We start from the raw sequence: 17,350 nt of genomic DNA on the forward strand, positions 1-17,350 counted from the left end.
AACTCTAATATTAAAATATATGAAAGTGAAAAATCTAAAATAATTTGTTCATAAAGAATTACCAGAGTGAATCATGATGGTATTCAACCTGGTTTTGAATGCACTTACCCTCATTTCCAGACTATGTAACCTATTAGCCGCATCGCTGTTTACACCAAAAAACGTTCTTCACTTCTATGATGCAGCAGACCACCTTTATGACTTGCCGGGCTACTTTAATGATTTGTTGGGCCAGCCACATTAAATGACGCATCGAGCCAAATTAAATGACACGTCGGGCCACTTTAATGATTAGTCGGACCATTTTAATGACTGCTCGGGTCACTTTAACGACTCGTCGGGCCACTTTAATGACTCGTCGGGCCACTGCAATGATTTGTCGGGCCACTTTATTGATTCGTCGGGCCACAATAAATGAGGCATCAGGCCAATTTAATGACTCATTGGGCCACTTTAATGATTCGGGATGCCTATATAATTGAATGAAGCAGCAGACCACTTAAATGATGCGGTGGACCACATTAAATGATGCTCAGATCCACTTTAAATGATGCGTCGGTCCACTTTAAATGATGCGTCGGGCCGTATTTAATGATGCGTCGGGCCGCCTTTAATGACTCGACGGGCAACTTTATTTACTCATTGGGCCCCTTTAATGATTTGGGGTGCCACTATAATTGAATGAAGCAGCAGACCACTTAAATGATGCAGTGGACCACATTAAATGATGCTCAGATCCACTTTATATGATGCGTCGGTCCACTTTAAATGATGCGTCGGTCCACTTTAAATGATGCGTTGGGCCGTATTTAATGATGCGTCGGGCCGCCTTTAATGACTCGACGGGCAACTTTAATTACTCATCGGGCCCCTTTAATGATTCAGAGTGCCACTATAATTGAATGAAGCAGCAGACCACTTAAATGATGCGGTGGACCACATTAAATGATGCTCCGATCCACTTTAATGAAGCGTCAGTCCACTTTAAATGATGCGTCGGGCCGCATTTAACGACTCGACGGGCAACTTCAATGACTCATCGGGCCCCTTTAATGATTCGGGGTGCCACTATAATTGAATGAAGCAGCAGACCACTTAAATGATGCGGTGGACCACATTAAATGATGCTCAGATCCACTTTAAATGATGCGTCGGTCCACTTTAAATGATGCGTTGGGCCGTGTTTAATGATGCGTCGGGCCGCATTTAATGACTCGACGGGCAACTTTAATGACTCATCGGGCCCCTTTAATGATTCGGGGTGCCACTATAATTGAATGAAGCAGCAGACCACTTAAATGATGCGGTGGACCACATTAAATGATGCTCAGATCCACTTTAAATGATGCGTCGGTCCACTTTAAATGATGCGTTGGGCCGTGTTTAATGATGCGTCGGGCCGCATTTAATGACTCGACGGGCAACTTTAATGACTCATCGGGCCCCTTTAATGATTCGGGGTGCCACTATAATTGAATGAAGCAGCAGACCACTTAAATGATGCGGTGGACCACATTAAATGATGCTCAGATCCACTTTAATGAAGCGTCGGGCCATTTCAAATGACACGTCGGGCCCCCTTTAATGACGCGTCGGGCCCCCTTTAATGACTCGTTTAGGCCCCTTTAAAGACTCGGAGTGCCACATTGAATGACTCGGCAGACCACTTAAATGATGCAGGGGACCACATTAAATGACGCGTCGATCCACTTTGAATAACGCGTCAGGCCACTGAAATTATGTGCCGAGCAAGATTTAATGACTCGTCGGGCCAATTTAATTACGCGTCGGGCCACATTAAATGCGTCGAGCCACATTAAATGACACGTCAGGCTACTTTAATGACTCGTCGGGCCTCCTTAATAATTCAGACTGCCACTATAGTGACGTGGAGGGCCACATTGAATAATGCGGCAGACCACTTAAATGATGCAGCGGACCACATTAAATGACGCGTCGATTCACTCTAAATGACGCGTCGGGCCACTTTAGTGATGCAGCGAGCTACATTAAATGACACCTCGAGCCAAATTAAATGACTAGTCTGGCCCCTTTTAGGATTCGGAGTGCCACTCTAATGATGTGGAGGGCCACAATGACTGATGCAGCAGACCACTTAAATGATGCGGTGGACCACATTAAATGATGCTCCGATCCACTTTAAATGACGCGTCGGGCCGCTTTTAATGACGCGTCGGGCTAATTTAATGGCTCAACAGGCAACCTTAATGACTCATCGGGCCCCTTTAATGATTCGGAGTGCCACTATAATTGAATGAAGCAGCAGACCACTTAAATGATGCGGTGGACCACATTAAATGATGCTACGATCCACTTTAAATGACGCGTCGGGCCGACTTTAATGACGCGTCGGGCAACTCTAATGATTCGGAGTGCCACTATAATTGAATGAAGCAGCAGACCACCTAAATGATGCGGTGGACCACACTAAATGATGCTCCGATCCACTTTAAATGACGCGTCGGGCCGCCCTTAATGACGCGTCGGGCCGCCCTTAATGACTCAACAGACAACTTTAATGACTCATCGGGCCCCTTTAATGATTCGGAGTGCCACTATAATTGAATGAAGCAGCTGACCACTTAAATGATGCGGTGGACCACATTAAATGATGCTACGATCCACTTTAAATGACGCGTCGGGCCGCCTTTAATGACGTGTCGGGCCGTTTTTAATGACGCGTCGGGCAACTCTAATGATTCGGAGTGCCACTATAATTGAATGAAGCAGCAGACCACCTAAATGATGCGGTGGCCCACACTACATGATGCTCCGATCCACTTTAAATGACGCGTCGGGCCGCCCTTAATGACGCGTCGGGCCGCCCTTAATGACTCAACAGACAACTTTAATGACTCATCGGGCCCCTTTAATGATTCGGAGTGCCACTATAATTGAATGAAGCAGCTGACTGCTTAAATGATGCGGTGGACCACATTAAATGATGCTCCGATCCACTTGAAATGACGCGTCGGGCCGCATTTAATGACACGTAGGGCCACCTTAATGACGCGTAGGGCCACTTTAATGATGCGTAGGGCCACTATAATTGAATGAAGCAGCAGACCGCATTAAATGTTGCTCCGATCCACCTTAGTGAAGCGGCGGGCCACTCTAAATGACGCGTCGGGCCGCTTTTAATGATGCGTCGGGCAACTTTAATGACTCGACGGGCAACTTTAATGACTCATTGGGCCCCTTTAATGATTCGGAGGGCCACTATAATTGAATGAAGCAGCGGACCACATTAAATGATGCTCTGATCCACTCTAAACGAAGCGCCGGGCCATTCAAATGACACGTCGGGCCCGTTTAATGATTCGGAGTGCCACATTAAATGACGCATCAATGCACTTTAAATCAGTGGTCCCCAACCTTTTTGTAGCTGCGGACCGGTCAACGCTTGAAAATTTGTCCCACGGACCGGTGGGGGGGGGTGTATTTAAAAAATATATATATACATATATATATATATATATATTTTTTTTTTAACATAAATAAATACAATCATGTGTGCTTACGGACTGTATCCCTGCAGACTGTATTGATCTATATTGATATATAATGTATATATTGTGTTTTTTATGTTGATCTCATTAAAAAAATATATATATTATTTTATTATTTTTTTAAATTCTCGGCCCGGTGGTTGGGGACCACTGCTTTAAATGACGCGTCGAGTCAAATTTGATGACTCGTCAGGCCACATTAATGATACTACGGGCCACTTTAGTGATGCGGCGGGCTACATTAAATGACACCTCCAGCCAAATTAAATGACTCGTCGGGCCACTTTAAGGATTCGGAGTGCCACTCTAATGATGTGGAGGGCCACAATGACTGATGCAGCAGACCACTTAAATAATGCGGTGGACCACTTCAAATGAAGCGCCAAGCCACTTTAAATGAAGCGTCGGGCCGCCTTTAATGACGCGTCGAGCCAGGTCCATTGACTTGTCGGGCGACTTTAAATGCCGCGTCGGGCCACATTAAATGATAGCGCGGGCGGGTCAGATGTGGCCCCCGGTCCTTGGGTTTGACACGTGCACTGTCAAGTCAAACTGTCTTGTTGAGAACAACATGAAGTGTTTTCAAGTCATTTTCCCTGCAGGCAGAAGGACAAAATAACTTCCTGCCTGCTAAAGAATGTAATTATGCATGTGATTGTTCCTGTCAACACTGTCGTCCTCCGCAGCACATGATCGCAGACACAGTCCGAATGATCCGACACTGCCAAAGTGAACAACCAGGTGAGTCTGCATCACCCGTGCATGTGCATTGTTGACTAAAGTATTGGTACGCCAGGCCATAAAAGAGAACTGAGGAAATGGTGTCTCGCTACGAGATCAGGGGTCACTCTCTCTAGTCTAGTTCATCTCAAAAGGCTTTGGATTCCTTTATGACACACAAAGGAACAATAAAAGGACCCACTGCCACTTTGATCATTGTCATTTAAAAGCTTTGATTGGTTAAATCAGTGTTTGCAACCTTTTTTGAGCGAAGGCGGAGGCACACCACCAGCAGAAATCATTAAAAAACTAAACTCTGTAGACAATAAAAAGTGGTTGTTGCAATCTGTCACCACCTGCCACATCACGGCCTGACTTATTTGGAGTTTTCTGCAGTTTTCCCGTGTGTAGTGTTTTAGTTCTTGTCTTGCGCTCCTATTTTGGTGGCTTTTTCTCTTTTTTTGGTATTTCCCTGTAGCAGTTTCATGTCTTCCTTCTACTTTGTTTTAGCAATCAAGAATATTTCAGTGGTTTTTATCCTTCTTTTGTGGGGACATTGTTGATTGTCATGTCATGTTCGGATGTACATTGTCTTTGCTCCACAGTAAGTCTTTGCTGTCGTCCAGCATTCTGTTTTTGTTTACTTTGTAGCCAGTTCACTTTTAGTTTCGTTCTGCATAGCCTTCCCTAAGCTTCAATGCCTTTTCTTAGCGGCACTCACCTTTTGTTTATTTTTGGTTTAAGCATTAGACACCTTTTTACCTGCACACTGCCTCCCGCTGTTTCCCACATCTACAAAGCAATTAGCTATCTGCCGAGCTCTAGACAGCACCGACACTCAACAACAACACATCATTTGCAGACTATAATTACTGGTGTGCAAAAACTATTTTTAACCCAAATAGGTGAGATTAGATCATCTCCCACGGCACACCAGACTGTATCTCACGGCACACGCGGCACAGTGGTTGAAAAACACTGGGTTAAATAACTCATGAAAGGTGTGTCTCAACACTTCTGTCAAAGTGTAGTAGGTTCATTAAGAGCCATGTGCTGCCCTCTACTGGCGCTTTATTGTATTACACCCACAGTCAAGCTCTGAATGGTTCGTCGTCATGGCAATTTTAAGACTGAAAACTGAGAACCAGCGTCCTCTGCAGGGGACATTTGGTCTTGGTCTTATTTCTTGTGCCACAGTTACACATTTTACAAAATAATTGTCCTGTTTTGCATAAAACATGAGGGTCGTGCCGATACAACTTTCAAACTCCCATACGATATGGATATTAATCCGATACGATATCAGCAGGAATCACAGTTGCTCGTTTTGTTTTGTAGAGTGGAATGTTTGAAAAGTGAAACGAGACAAACCGAGAACGACGGCAGGAATGAAAAACACCAACCTATTTATTATCAACCTTCTGGAATGGACGTATGCTGTCTTTAAAGTGGAGTGGGAATTGTTGTTGGGACACCGAGTGGTCACAGTTCAGTTCGGTTTCAGTTTATTTGGAACATGCATACGATACAATGTAATGCATCACATATTTCCTGTTTCATTACAGCACGTCCGAAAAGGAGTAGGAAGAAGCAGAGCTTATTTAATCCTACCCCTTTTCATATAGCAATTTTATCCCATTTCCAACAGTGAATACCTAAATAATTAATATACCATAGTAAGTAAACTAATATTAAATACATAAATATTCTTTAATTCAAAAAAAAATTTTTTTTTGATGATTAATTAAGTTAAGCTAATAACGCAGTAAATTGAATGATGCGGACACATTTGTTACTAGATACTTTCTAATACGCTTCTGCCTTGGAGACATTGTGTCCGGAAGTAATACGCAACTGTAATTGTTTATGATAACAAATGTCCTCTTTTACATTGCAATATTGTTCAATTCACTTTTATTTTGAATTCACACTTATTTTGTAAGTCTAGCTTGTGTGCGTAGCTGTTGTGTAGCTGCTCGCTCTGAGTAGCCTGTAGCCTTGCATGTTTACCTTTTGTAGATTCACTAAAATAGAAGAAAAGACCAACCTGGTGTTTTTATTGGAGAACATTTAGATGTCAGCTTTGCACAAGTAAACATGTTGCATGTCTTGTTTTTTTGTTGCTGATAGAGGTTTGATATCATTATTGGATAGAGGACACCCCTGCAAAACACAAATGTCCACTGTAGAGGTCGCCGGCTATTAAGAGAATGTAGTAATAAATAACCAAGGAGTCCAGTCCATAGTGGATCTAACATAATAGTGAGAGTCCAGTCCATAGTGGATCTAACATAATAGTGAGAGTCCAGTCCATAGTGGATCTAACATAATAGTGAGAGTCCAGTCCATAGTGGATCTAACATAAGAGTGTGTGAGTCCAGTCCATAGTGGATCTGACATAATAGTGAGAGTCCAGTCCATAGTAGATCTAACATAATAGTGAGAGTCCAGTTCATAGTGGATCTAACATAAGAGTGTGGGAGTCCAGTCCATAGTGGATCTGACATAATAGTGAGAGTCCAGTCCATAGTAGATTTAACATAATAGTGAGAGTCCAGTTCATAGTGGATCTAACATAAGAGTGTGTGAGTCCAGTCCATAGTGGATCTGACATAATAGTGAGAGTCCAGTCCATAGTAGATCTAACATAATAGTGAGAGTCCAGTCCATAGTAGATCTAACATAATAGTGAGAGTCCAGTTCATAGTGGATCTAACATAATATTGTGAGAGTCCAGTCCATAGTAGATCTAACATAATAGTGGGAGTCCAGTCCATAGTGGATCTAACATAATAGTGTGAGAGTCCAGTCCATAGTAGATCTAACATAATAGTGAGAGTCCAGTCCATAGTGGATCTAACATAATAGTGTGAGAGTCCAGTCCATAGTGGATCTAACATAATAGTGAGAGTCCAGTTCATAGTGGATCTAACATAAGAGTGTGTGAGTCCAGGCCATAGTGGATCTGACATAATAGTGAGAGTCCAGTCCATAGTAGATCTAACATAATAGTGAGAGTCCAGTTCATAGTGGATCTAACATAAGAGTGTGTGAGTCCAGTCCATAGTGGATCTGACATACCGGTAATAGTGAGAGTCCAGTCCATAGTAGATCTAACATAATAGTGAGAGTCCAGTCCATAGTAGATCTAACATAATAGTGAGAGTCCAGTTCATAGTGGATCTAACATAATATTGTGAGAGTCTAGTCCATAGTGGATCTAACATAATAGTGAGAGTCCAGTCCATAGTAGATCTAACATAATAGTGAGAGTCCAGTTCATAGTGGATCTAACATAATATTGTGAGAGTCCAGTCCATTGTGGATCCAACATAATAGTGTGAGTCCAGTCCATAGTGGATCTAACATAATAGTGAGAGTCCAGTTCATAGTGGATCTAACATAATAGTGTGAGAGTCCAGTCCATAGTGGATCTAACATAATAGTGAGAGTCCAGTCCATAGTGGATCTAACATAATAGTGTGAGAGTCCAGTCCATAGTGGATCTAACATAATAGTGAGAGTCCAGTTCATAGTGGATCTAACATAAGAGTGTGTGAGTCCAGTCCATAGTGGATCTGACATAATAGTGAGAGTCCAGTCCATAGTAGATCTAACATAATAGTGAGAGTCCAGTTCATAGTGGATCTAACATAAGAGTGTGTGAGTCCAGTCCATAGTGGATCTGACATAATAGTGAGAGTCCAGTCCATAGTAGATCTAACATAATAGTGAGAGTCCAGTTCATAGTGGATCTAACATAATATTGTGAGAGTCCAGTCCATAGTAGATCTAACATAATAGTGTGAGAGTCCAGTCCATAGTGGATCTAACATAATAGTGTGAGAGTCCAGTCCATAGTAGATCTAACATAATAGTGAGAGTCCAGTCCATTGTGGATCCAACATAATAGTGTGAGTCCAGTCCATAGTGGATCTAACATAATAGTGAGAGTCCAGTTCATAGTGGATCTAACATAATAGTGTGAGAGTCCAGTCCATAGTGGATCTAACATAATAGTGAGAGTCCAGTCCATAGTGGATCTAACATAATAGTGTGAGAGTCCAGTCCCTAGTGGATCTAACATAAGAGTGTGTGAGTCCAGTCCATAGTGGATCTAACATAATAGTGTGAGAGTCCAGTCCATAGTGGATCTAACATAAGAGTGTGTGAGTCCAGTCCATAGTGGATCTAACATAATAGAGAGAGTCCAGTCCATAGTGGATCTAACATATTAGTGAGAGTCCAGTCCATATATATAGGTATATAAACATGATATTATCATGTTCCACGTCTATTGATCAATAAAAACAAGTGTATTTAATATTTTTGGCAACAGTTTGAACAGTAACACTGTGTTTGAATATTGAATTAAGTAATTTTTTTTTTGTTTTGGCTTACCACTAAGTGGAGCCCCAATGTTTTTACGCCCTTCAAAAACGTTAATAGGACTTTTATGTCAAAACGGACGGTCCCCAGACGGCACAGGTGTGTCACGGCCCACCTGCAATGTGTCCGCAGGCAACGAGGTGATCGGGGCGGACAGCGCCGACCTGAGGGCGAGCGTCCACTACCTGCACATCATCGACAATCAGCAGACGCTCTTCCAGCTGTCCCACAAACTGGAGCCTCGGGCCTGACGGGCCGCCACGGTGGTGATGCCAGGAGCAGTGAGTAGTCGTTGAACACCAGGACGCCCAGCTCAGCACCAGGTGCCATTTTTTTGTCCCCCCTTTGCGTGTGCCAGCAGGATGTAATGACGCTGTACAGTATCTATTGGACTAAATATGATCTTCTGGGTCCTTCTGAGGCGGAATGTTCCTTTTATTTGTGACGGCCGCCTCATTTCACGTACCAAAAAAAAGATTTTTGATGTCGTCTTTATGTTTGACTGCATATCTATTGAATACGTTCCACGCACAAGCTGCTAGGCGTGTCTTGTTTACCTTTTTGTTGTGCGGTTGACGGCGAGACACGAGCGTTCATGAAACTTACCTCCAACACGGCCGGGGGCCACTTTTCACCGTGGACTGAAGGGAACCTTTTTGACTGACCCGGAAGTCCTCCAACAAGGTGTCCTGGTTGTGGTGTGGCCTGATATCCTGCATCACCAATGCACTCTTTAAGGCGATTTTCTCTCTCACACGAGCAGCTGAAGTCCAGAGGGGCGTGTTTAATAGCTCGCCACGCCACCTGGGGTTGCCATGGATACAGCCAAATCGATAACATTTGTACGATCAGTGTTTGTGCAGACAATTCTACTCCAAATGTTTGGTTGCATTTCTACACATAAAGTGTTGGTTTTGTAATGTCACAGAATCGTACTCTTTATCGGCAAGAACACTTTGTGGGGACCGTCTAATGAGATCCAGGACAAGATTTGTCGTCTGTACACCAGACCAGTGTTTCCCACCTAAACATAAGACGCACAAATTGTGTTTTGTACATATGTTAGCCGCACTCGTCTGTTGGCCGCAGTGTGACATAACGTTTTTACACAGGCGCTTGTTTTAATTCGCAAATGTAACAAAAGTCAGCAAAGCGTGTAACAAAGCGTCCTTCTCCTACTCCTGCGCGCTAGTCGTCGTTTTTGGGGATCCAGCTTTTTTCTATCGTCTTTGGCTTCGGGGCTGCGTCTTGTGCGTTTCCTCCATGACGATGGTGAGTCCATAGCGTGCCCAATGGCTGGCTGGATGATTGTGTGAGTGTGTGTGATTTAATGTGGACATTTTCATTGGTCTGAAGGGATGAAGATACATTTTTTTAAATTATAATTAATCATTATTAGATGACCCTTTTTTCTAATTACGCATGTGCATGTATTTTTTGTTAAAAGGCCAAATAAAAGAAAAATCTGTTATTATTACTATCAACATTTCAGCCTTTTCTTGTTACATTTATGCCCTTTGGTTGTATTTTTGCCGGGGTTTTTTTTCATTTTATTTCTACAATGTGCTTACGTATTTCCCTGGAAAAGACGGGAAGTTTTGCCGAGTATCTCTAGACTCTGTCTGGTCTTATGGAGGCGTTCCGCACGCTTCCACGCCTCGTCTTTGGGGCATGGCGGTCAAGCCTTTCGGACCCCTTTTTCTATCGTCTTTGGCTTCGGGGCTGCGTCTTGTGCGTTTCCTCCATGACGATGGTGAGTCCATAGCGTGCCCAATGGTTGGCTGGATGATTGTGTGAGTGTGTGTTATTTAATGTGGACATTTTCATTGGTCTGATGGGATGAGTATACATTTTTTTAAATTATTATTATTATTAGATGACCCTTTTGTCTAATTTGCACAATTGACCATTACGCATGTGCATGTATTTTTTGTTAAAAGGCCAATTAAAAGAAAAATCTGTTATTACTATCAACATTTCGGCCTTTTCTAGTTACATTTATGCCCTTTTGTTCTATTTTTGCCGGGGGTTATTTCATTTTATTTCTACAATGTGCTTACGTATTTCCCTGGAAAAGACGGGAAGTTTTGCCGAGTATCTCCAGACTCTGTCTGGTCTTATGGAGGCGTTCCGCACGCTTCCACGCTTCGTCTTTGGGGCATGGCGGTCAAGCCTTTCGGACCCCTTTTTCTATCGTCTTTGGCTTCGGGGCTGCGTCTTGTGCGTTTCCTCCATGACGAGGGTGAGTCCATAGCGTGCCCAATGGCTGACTGGATGATTGTGTGAGTGTGTGATTTAATGTGGACATTTTCATTGGTCTGAAGAGATGAAGATACATTTTTTTAAAATGATTATTAATCATTATTAGATGACCCTTTTTTCTAATTACACATGTGCATGTATTTTTTGTTAAAAGGCCAAATAAAAGAAATATCTGTTATTATTACTATCAACATTTCAGCCTTTTCTTGTTACATTTATGCCCTTTTGTTCTATTTTTGCCGGGGTTTTTTCCATTTTATTTCTACAATTTGCTTACGTATTTCCTTGGAAAAGACGGGAAGTGTTGCCGAGTATCTCTAGACTCTGTCTGGTCTTATGGAGGCGTTCCGCACGCTTCCACGCCTCGTCTTTGGGGCATGGCGGTCAAGCCTTTCGGACCCCTTTTTCTATTGTCTTTGGCTTCGGGGCTGCGTCTTGTGCGTTTCCTCTATGACGAGGGTGAGTCCATAGCGTGCCCAATGACTGACTGGATGATTGTGTGGGTGTGTGATTTAATGTGGACATTTTCATTGGTCTGAAGAGATGAAGATAAATTTTTTTTTAATTATTATTAATCATTATTAGATGACCCTTTTTTCTAATTACACATGTGCATGTATTTTTTGTTAAAAGGCCAAATAAAAGAAATATCTGTTATTATTACTATCAACATTTCAGCCTTTTCTTGTTACATTTATGCCCTTTTGTTCTATTTTTGCCAGGGTTTTTTCCATTTTATTTCTACAATTTGCTTACGTATTTCCTTGGAAAAGACGGGAAGTGTTGCCGAGTATCTCTAGACTCTGTCTGGTCTTATGGAGGCGTTCCGCATGCTTCCACGCCTCGTCTTTGGGGCATGGCGGTCAAGCCTTTCGGACCCATTTTTCTATTGTCTTTGGCTTCGGGGCTGCGTCTTGTGCGTTTCCTCCACGACGAGGGTGAGTCCATAGCGTGCCCAATGACTGACTGGATGATTGTGTGAGTGTGTGTTATTTAATGTGGACATTTTCATTGGTCTGAAGAGATGAAGATACATTTTTTTTAAATTATTATTAATCATTATTAGATGACCCTTTTTTCTAATTACACATGTGCATGTATTTTTTGTTAAAAGGCCAAATAAAAGAAATATCTGTTATTATTACTATCAATATTTCAGCCTTTTCTTGTTACATTTATGCCCTTTGGTTGTATTTTTGCCGGGGGTTTTTTTCATTTTATTTCTACAATGTGCTTACATATTTCCCTGGAAATGACGGGAAGTGTTGCAGAGTATCTCCAGACTCTGTCGAGTCTTATGGAGGCGTTCCGCACGCTTCCACGCCTCGTCTTTGGGACATGGCGGTCAAGCCTTTCGGACCCCTTTTTCTATCGTCTTTGGCTTCGGGGCTGCGTCTTGTGCATTTCCTCCATGACGAGGGTGAGTCCATAGCGCGCCCAGTGGCTGGCTGAATGATTGTGTGAGTGTGTGTGATTTAATGTGGACATTTTCATTGGTCTGATGGGATGAAGATACTTTTTTTAAAAATTATTATTATTATTAGATGACCCTTTTGTTTAATTTGCATAATTGACCATTACGCATGTGCATGTATTTTTTTTTATAAAAGGCCAAATAAAAGAAAAATCTGTTATTATTACTATCAACATTTCAGCCTTTTCTTGTTACATTTATGCCCTTTGGTTCTATTTTTGCCAGGGTTTTTTTTCATTTTATTTCTACAATGTGCTTACGTATTTCCCTGGAAAAGACGGGAAGTGTTGCCGAGTATCTCCAGACTCTGTCTAGTCTTATGGAGGCGTTCCGCACGCTTCCACGCCTCGTCTTTGGGGCATGGCGGTCGAGGCTTTCGGACCCCTTTTTCTATCATCGTTGGCTTCGGGGCTGCGTTTTGTGAATTTTCATCCATGACTTGGGTGAGTCCATAACGCGCTAAATGGCTGACTGAATGATTGTGTGTGTGTGTGTGTGTGTGTGTGTGTGTGTGTGTGTGTGTGTGTGTGTGTGTGTGTGTGTGTGTGTGTGTGTGTGTGTGTGTGTGTGTGTGTGTGTGTGTGTGTGTGTGTGTTTGGTTTACCGTGAACAATTTCAGTGGTCCCCCGTTACCCATTCAGCAATTTCATTGGTCTGATGGGATGAAGCTAAATTTATTGCATATTCCATACGAAGCGGGGGGGGGGGGGGGGGGGGGGGGGGGAAATAGCAGCTTACAGTCCGGAAACTACGGTGGATGACCCATTTGTCTAATTTGCATAATTGACCTTTACGCATGTGCATTAATTTTATTCTGTTGTTTTTGGTAGTATCAACATTGCAGCCTTTTCTTGTTACATATATGCCTTTTTGTTCTATTTTTGCCTGGGTTTTTTGAAAATGTTATTCTTACAATGTGACACCCGTGGTTTACGTATTTCACCGGAAAAGACGGAAGTGTTATAGCGAGTGCCTCCAGACTGTCTAGTCTTGTGGAGGCGTTCCGCACACTTCCACGCCCTGTCTTTGGGGCACGGCGGTCGAACCTTTCGGACCCCTTTTTCGATCATCTTTGGCTTTGGGGCTGTGTCTTGTGCATATTGAGGGTGAGTCCATAACAGGCTAAATGGCTCACTAAATCATTTTGTGAGTGTTTATTTTAGGGCTTGTTGAGGTGCCCTCCATGTCCGATCTACCGAGTAAACGCGTCAAGGAAGAAATTTCTCCGCGTGGGAATTCAGACGGGTAGTTACACCGCGCGGGTTACGGAAAACATTACACTCTTATATTTTTTCTACAACTCTTGTCTTGGATCTCATCAGATTGTGGTTCTGTTGTGTTGTTGGTGCCAAATATAAATGCTATAGAAGACTAATTGTTGTCAACACTGTTACTGTTATTCACTACCATGCAGCATTATGTCCTCCTGAGAACCAACGTCCTCTGCAGTGGACATTTGTGGGGGGGTTTCACCGCTGAAGAGGACGCTGGTTCTAAGGGGGCTTCTGGGAAATCTTCACGAAGTGTTTCCAAAGACTGAGACTTGATAGACCACAGGATGGACGAGTCACAAAGACACTCCACATGTGTTTGTATTTTCTTCTTGATTTGATGGAGTTCTCCAATGGCCACCGTGCAGGAAGAATGTTCTGCTGCTTAGTCTGGAGGAGCAAATCCAGAAGTGATGCTCCTCTCCTCCCGGAGACATTTCCAGAACTGTGAAGGGGAGCGTTTTAAGGAGTCTCGACTTTGGAAAGTTGTACTGTTTGCATGATTGAAAAACAGAAAAAAGACAATGCAAAGAGGGCATGTTGAAGACTTTGTACTTGTAAATGTTGTCAATACTTGTACTGTTCTTATTTATTTGGTGCAAAGGAGGAGAAGAAAAGTCAACCACTAAGCAATATGTTCATGTCTTTTCTATAGAGCCGTTTTATTATGTGGAACATTTGAACTGGAAATGAATAAATTATAGCTTTTATGTGAAATCAGCCGTTGTGGTGGTGTGAATGTGTGCACGTGACATTTGACCAAAACATCTCTTGCAGCGTGTCTTTTACATTCATCTGCTGACATGCAGCGAACCTCCAAAATAAAAGGATTGTATGTATTGTGTGATCATCATCTTTTTTGCAGTCTCCTAAACATTTACACTGCTTTTTTTTTTCACTTGTTAAATTTGTATTCATGTTTTTTGTTAATGTTTGTTTTATATATTTATTTTTTCAACTTTCTCTTTGCCTTTTTTTTAAATATATATACATGTGTATTATATATATATATATATATATATATATATATATATTATATATAAGATTTATATTTGTCTTTTTTTTTAGTTCTTTCTTGATGTCACGTGGCTTTTGCTAATTTATTTTTTCAAAATGTTTTATATTTATATATAATATGTATATATATATATATATACATCATTCACATTTCTTAGTTTTGTCTTTTTTTATTAATAATTTTTATTTACTTTTAAATATTTATATTTATTTTTCAACATTCACATTGCATTTTTTAAATGTATTTTTATACATGTGTATTATTTATGTATGTATATATATATATACATATATTCTATATATATATTACTTTTTTATTATTTTTACAAGTTATTTTTTTGTTCATGTCACTTTGGTTTTGTGAATTTATTTTTTCAAAATGTGTAATATTTATATATAATATGCATATTATATATATAGTACGTATTACATATATTTATATATATAAAACATTCACATTTCTTTAGTTGTATTTCTTTTTTTATTAATTATTTATATTTACTTTTTAATATTTGTATTTTTTTAATTGCCTTTTTGATTTATTTTTATACATGTGTATTATATTATATATATATATATATATATATATATATATATATATATATATATATATATATATATATATATCCCAGGGATCAATAAAGTACTTTCTATTCTATTCTAAATATACACATAAATAATACACATGTATAAAAATACATAAAAAAACGCAATGTGAATGTTGAAAAATAAATAAAAATATTTAAAATTAAATAAAAATGATTAATAAAAAAAGAAATAAAATTAAGAAATGTGAATGATGTATATATATATACACATAAATAATACACATGTATAAAAATACATTAAAAAAACGCAGTGAATGTTGAAAAAAGAAATAAAAATAATTAATAAAAGAAATAAAACTAAGAAATGTGAATTATATATATATTATATATAAATATTACAAATGTTGAAAAAATTAATTGGCAAAAGCAAAGTGACAAGAAAAAACTAAAAAATAAATAAAAAAGCAATATATATGACGTATACATATCATATATATAATATATATATTATATACAAATTCATAACAAATTTTCTTTAAAAATACAGCATTTGTTTTGAAACCGTACAGAAACTTTAACGATGTGCTCAAATATCAAATAAATCAATCTTGTTTTGCTACTTCATTTATATCAATTCCCAATACTGATGATTTAAAAGTACTTTTTGCTAGGCCGCAGATCTAAATTTAAGTTACAGTAAGTGCCTTGTTTTAAAAAATAGTAATTAAAAAGAAATGAGGCGATGGGAGTCAGTGGCGCCCCCGTGCGTCGTTCATTGCAATGACAAGAGTAAAATTGGTTGACAATGTGACGATTTTTAAAAATACCCCTTGTTCATGTTTGTATTATTTATACATTATATTTGGTTTATTTTTCCCAACCTCATATATAAAAATATTGTGGCCTTAAGTTTTTTACTGAGTTGTGATATTAAGTGTTCTAAATCTGTTTTTTTCAACCTTTTTTTTTAACCAGGGCACATTTTTTCATTGAAAACTAAAACATGTTAAAAGAAAATAAACTTTTTTGCTTATATTGACATTATAAAGTTGTTTTCTTCAGACTTAAGAATTGTTCGATACGACTTCAAACCCTAATTATAAACATCCAAGCATCACTAATTATCTTGTCTCAAAGTAGGCCTGCACAGCAACTAGCCACCTAGTGGTATGGAGGAGTATTTCATAGTTTGCCAATCTCTCAACAGCAACAACGGCACATTATTTGCGGATTATAATTATTGGTGTACAAAAAATATTTTTTAAGAACAATTAGGTGAAATTGCATCATTTCGCAGACAATATATCACGGCACACTAGTAAAAAAAAAAACACATGTACACTATGAATTGATTAACGTGGACCCCGACTTAAACAAGTTGAAAAACTTACTCGGGTGTTACCATTTAGTGGTCAATTGTACGGAATATGTACTGTACTGTGCAACCTACTAATAAAAGTCTCAATCAATCAATTAATGGTCTAAATTACACATTAAGTTGTCCAATTTCAATAAACAAACTCTGGATTCATGGAAGTTTGCCTCTAAACGTAACTTCTCCTCACATAAATGGAATAAACAATACATTTTACATAGAAGCAAGGCATTTATTTATTTTTCTCAAATATAGGAACATAATTTCTTCTGATTATATTATATTTGTTTAAAAAAAACATACTATTGACATTAGTCTGGATCAAAAATGCAACAACAAACACATGAAGAACTCTTCGAATTTAGATAAAAAAGATTGTCCACCAAAAGGCTGTTGCATTCTGGGGGAACTCCGTCCTCATATTTCAGAAAGAATTGGACTGAACATAACAAATTTGTCATTGTCAGAAAAATTGTATGTAAATTATCAAAAAAACGTTCCGTTCTCTTAATTTCCAGTGAACAGATGAGAGCTGTCTTTGTTACACCAAGCAAAGGCTTGGAAAATTCCATTGTGTACGATGGGAGGAGACGGGAGGGGGTTATCTATTGCTATCGAAGACCTGTCCAGGCTGAAGCCAGGACCAGCCCAAGTCCGAGGCATCTTTTTCTTTTGTGATAATGTGACCGAAAACAATGACTGTTTACATACTCCCCATTCCTTTAGAAACAGATGTTATGTAAACAGGGAAAGTCCAAATAAAA

General features: G+C 39.8%; 1 protein-coding gene across 1 annotated transcript in view; it reads left to right on the forward strand.

Moving 5' to 3' along the window:
• Window positions 1–12,892, forward strand: part of LOC133635958 (rap guanine nucleotide exchange factor 5-like) — a 174,382-nt gene extending 161,490 nt beyond the window's left edge. Inside the window, exons 25-26 of the mRNA XM_062029474.1 lie at window positions 4,217–4,271; window positions 8,772–12,892. Of these exons, the coding sequence (XP_061885458.1) occupies window positions 4,217–4,271; window positions 8,772–8,890 (174 nt within the window). The 3' untranslated portion in view covers window positions 8,891–12,892. The remainder of the gene's footprint in view (window positions 1–4,216; window positions 4,272–8,771) is intronic.
• The last annotated feature ends 4,458 nt before the right edge of the window (window positions 12,893–17,350 follow it).

The sequence above is a fragment of the Entelurus aequoreus genome, linkage group LG20, assembly GCF_033978785.1.
Source record: "Entelurus aequoreus isolate RoL-2023_Sb linkage group LG20, RoL_Eaeq_v1.1, whole genome shotgun sequence".
Classification (NCBI taxonomy): domain Eukaryota; kingdom Metazoa; phylum Chordata; class Actinopteri; order Syngnathiformes; family Syngnathidae; genus Entelurus; species Entelurus aequoreus.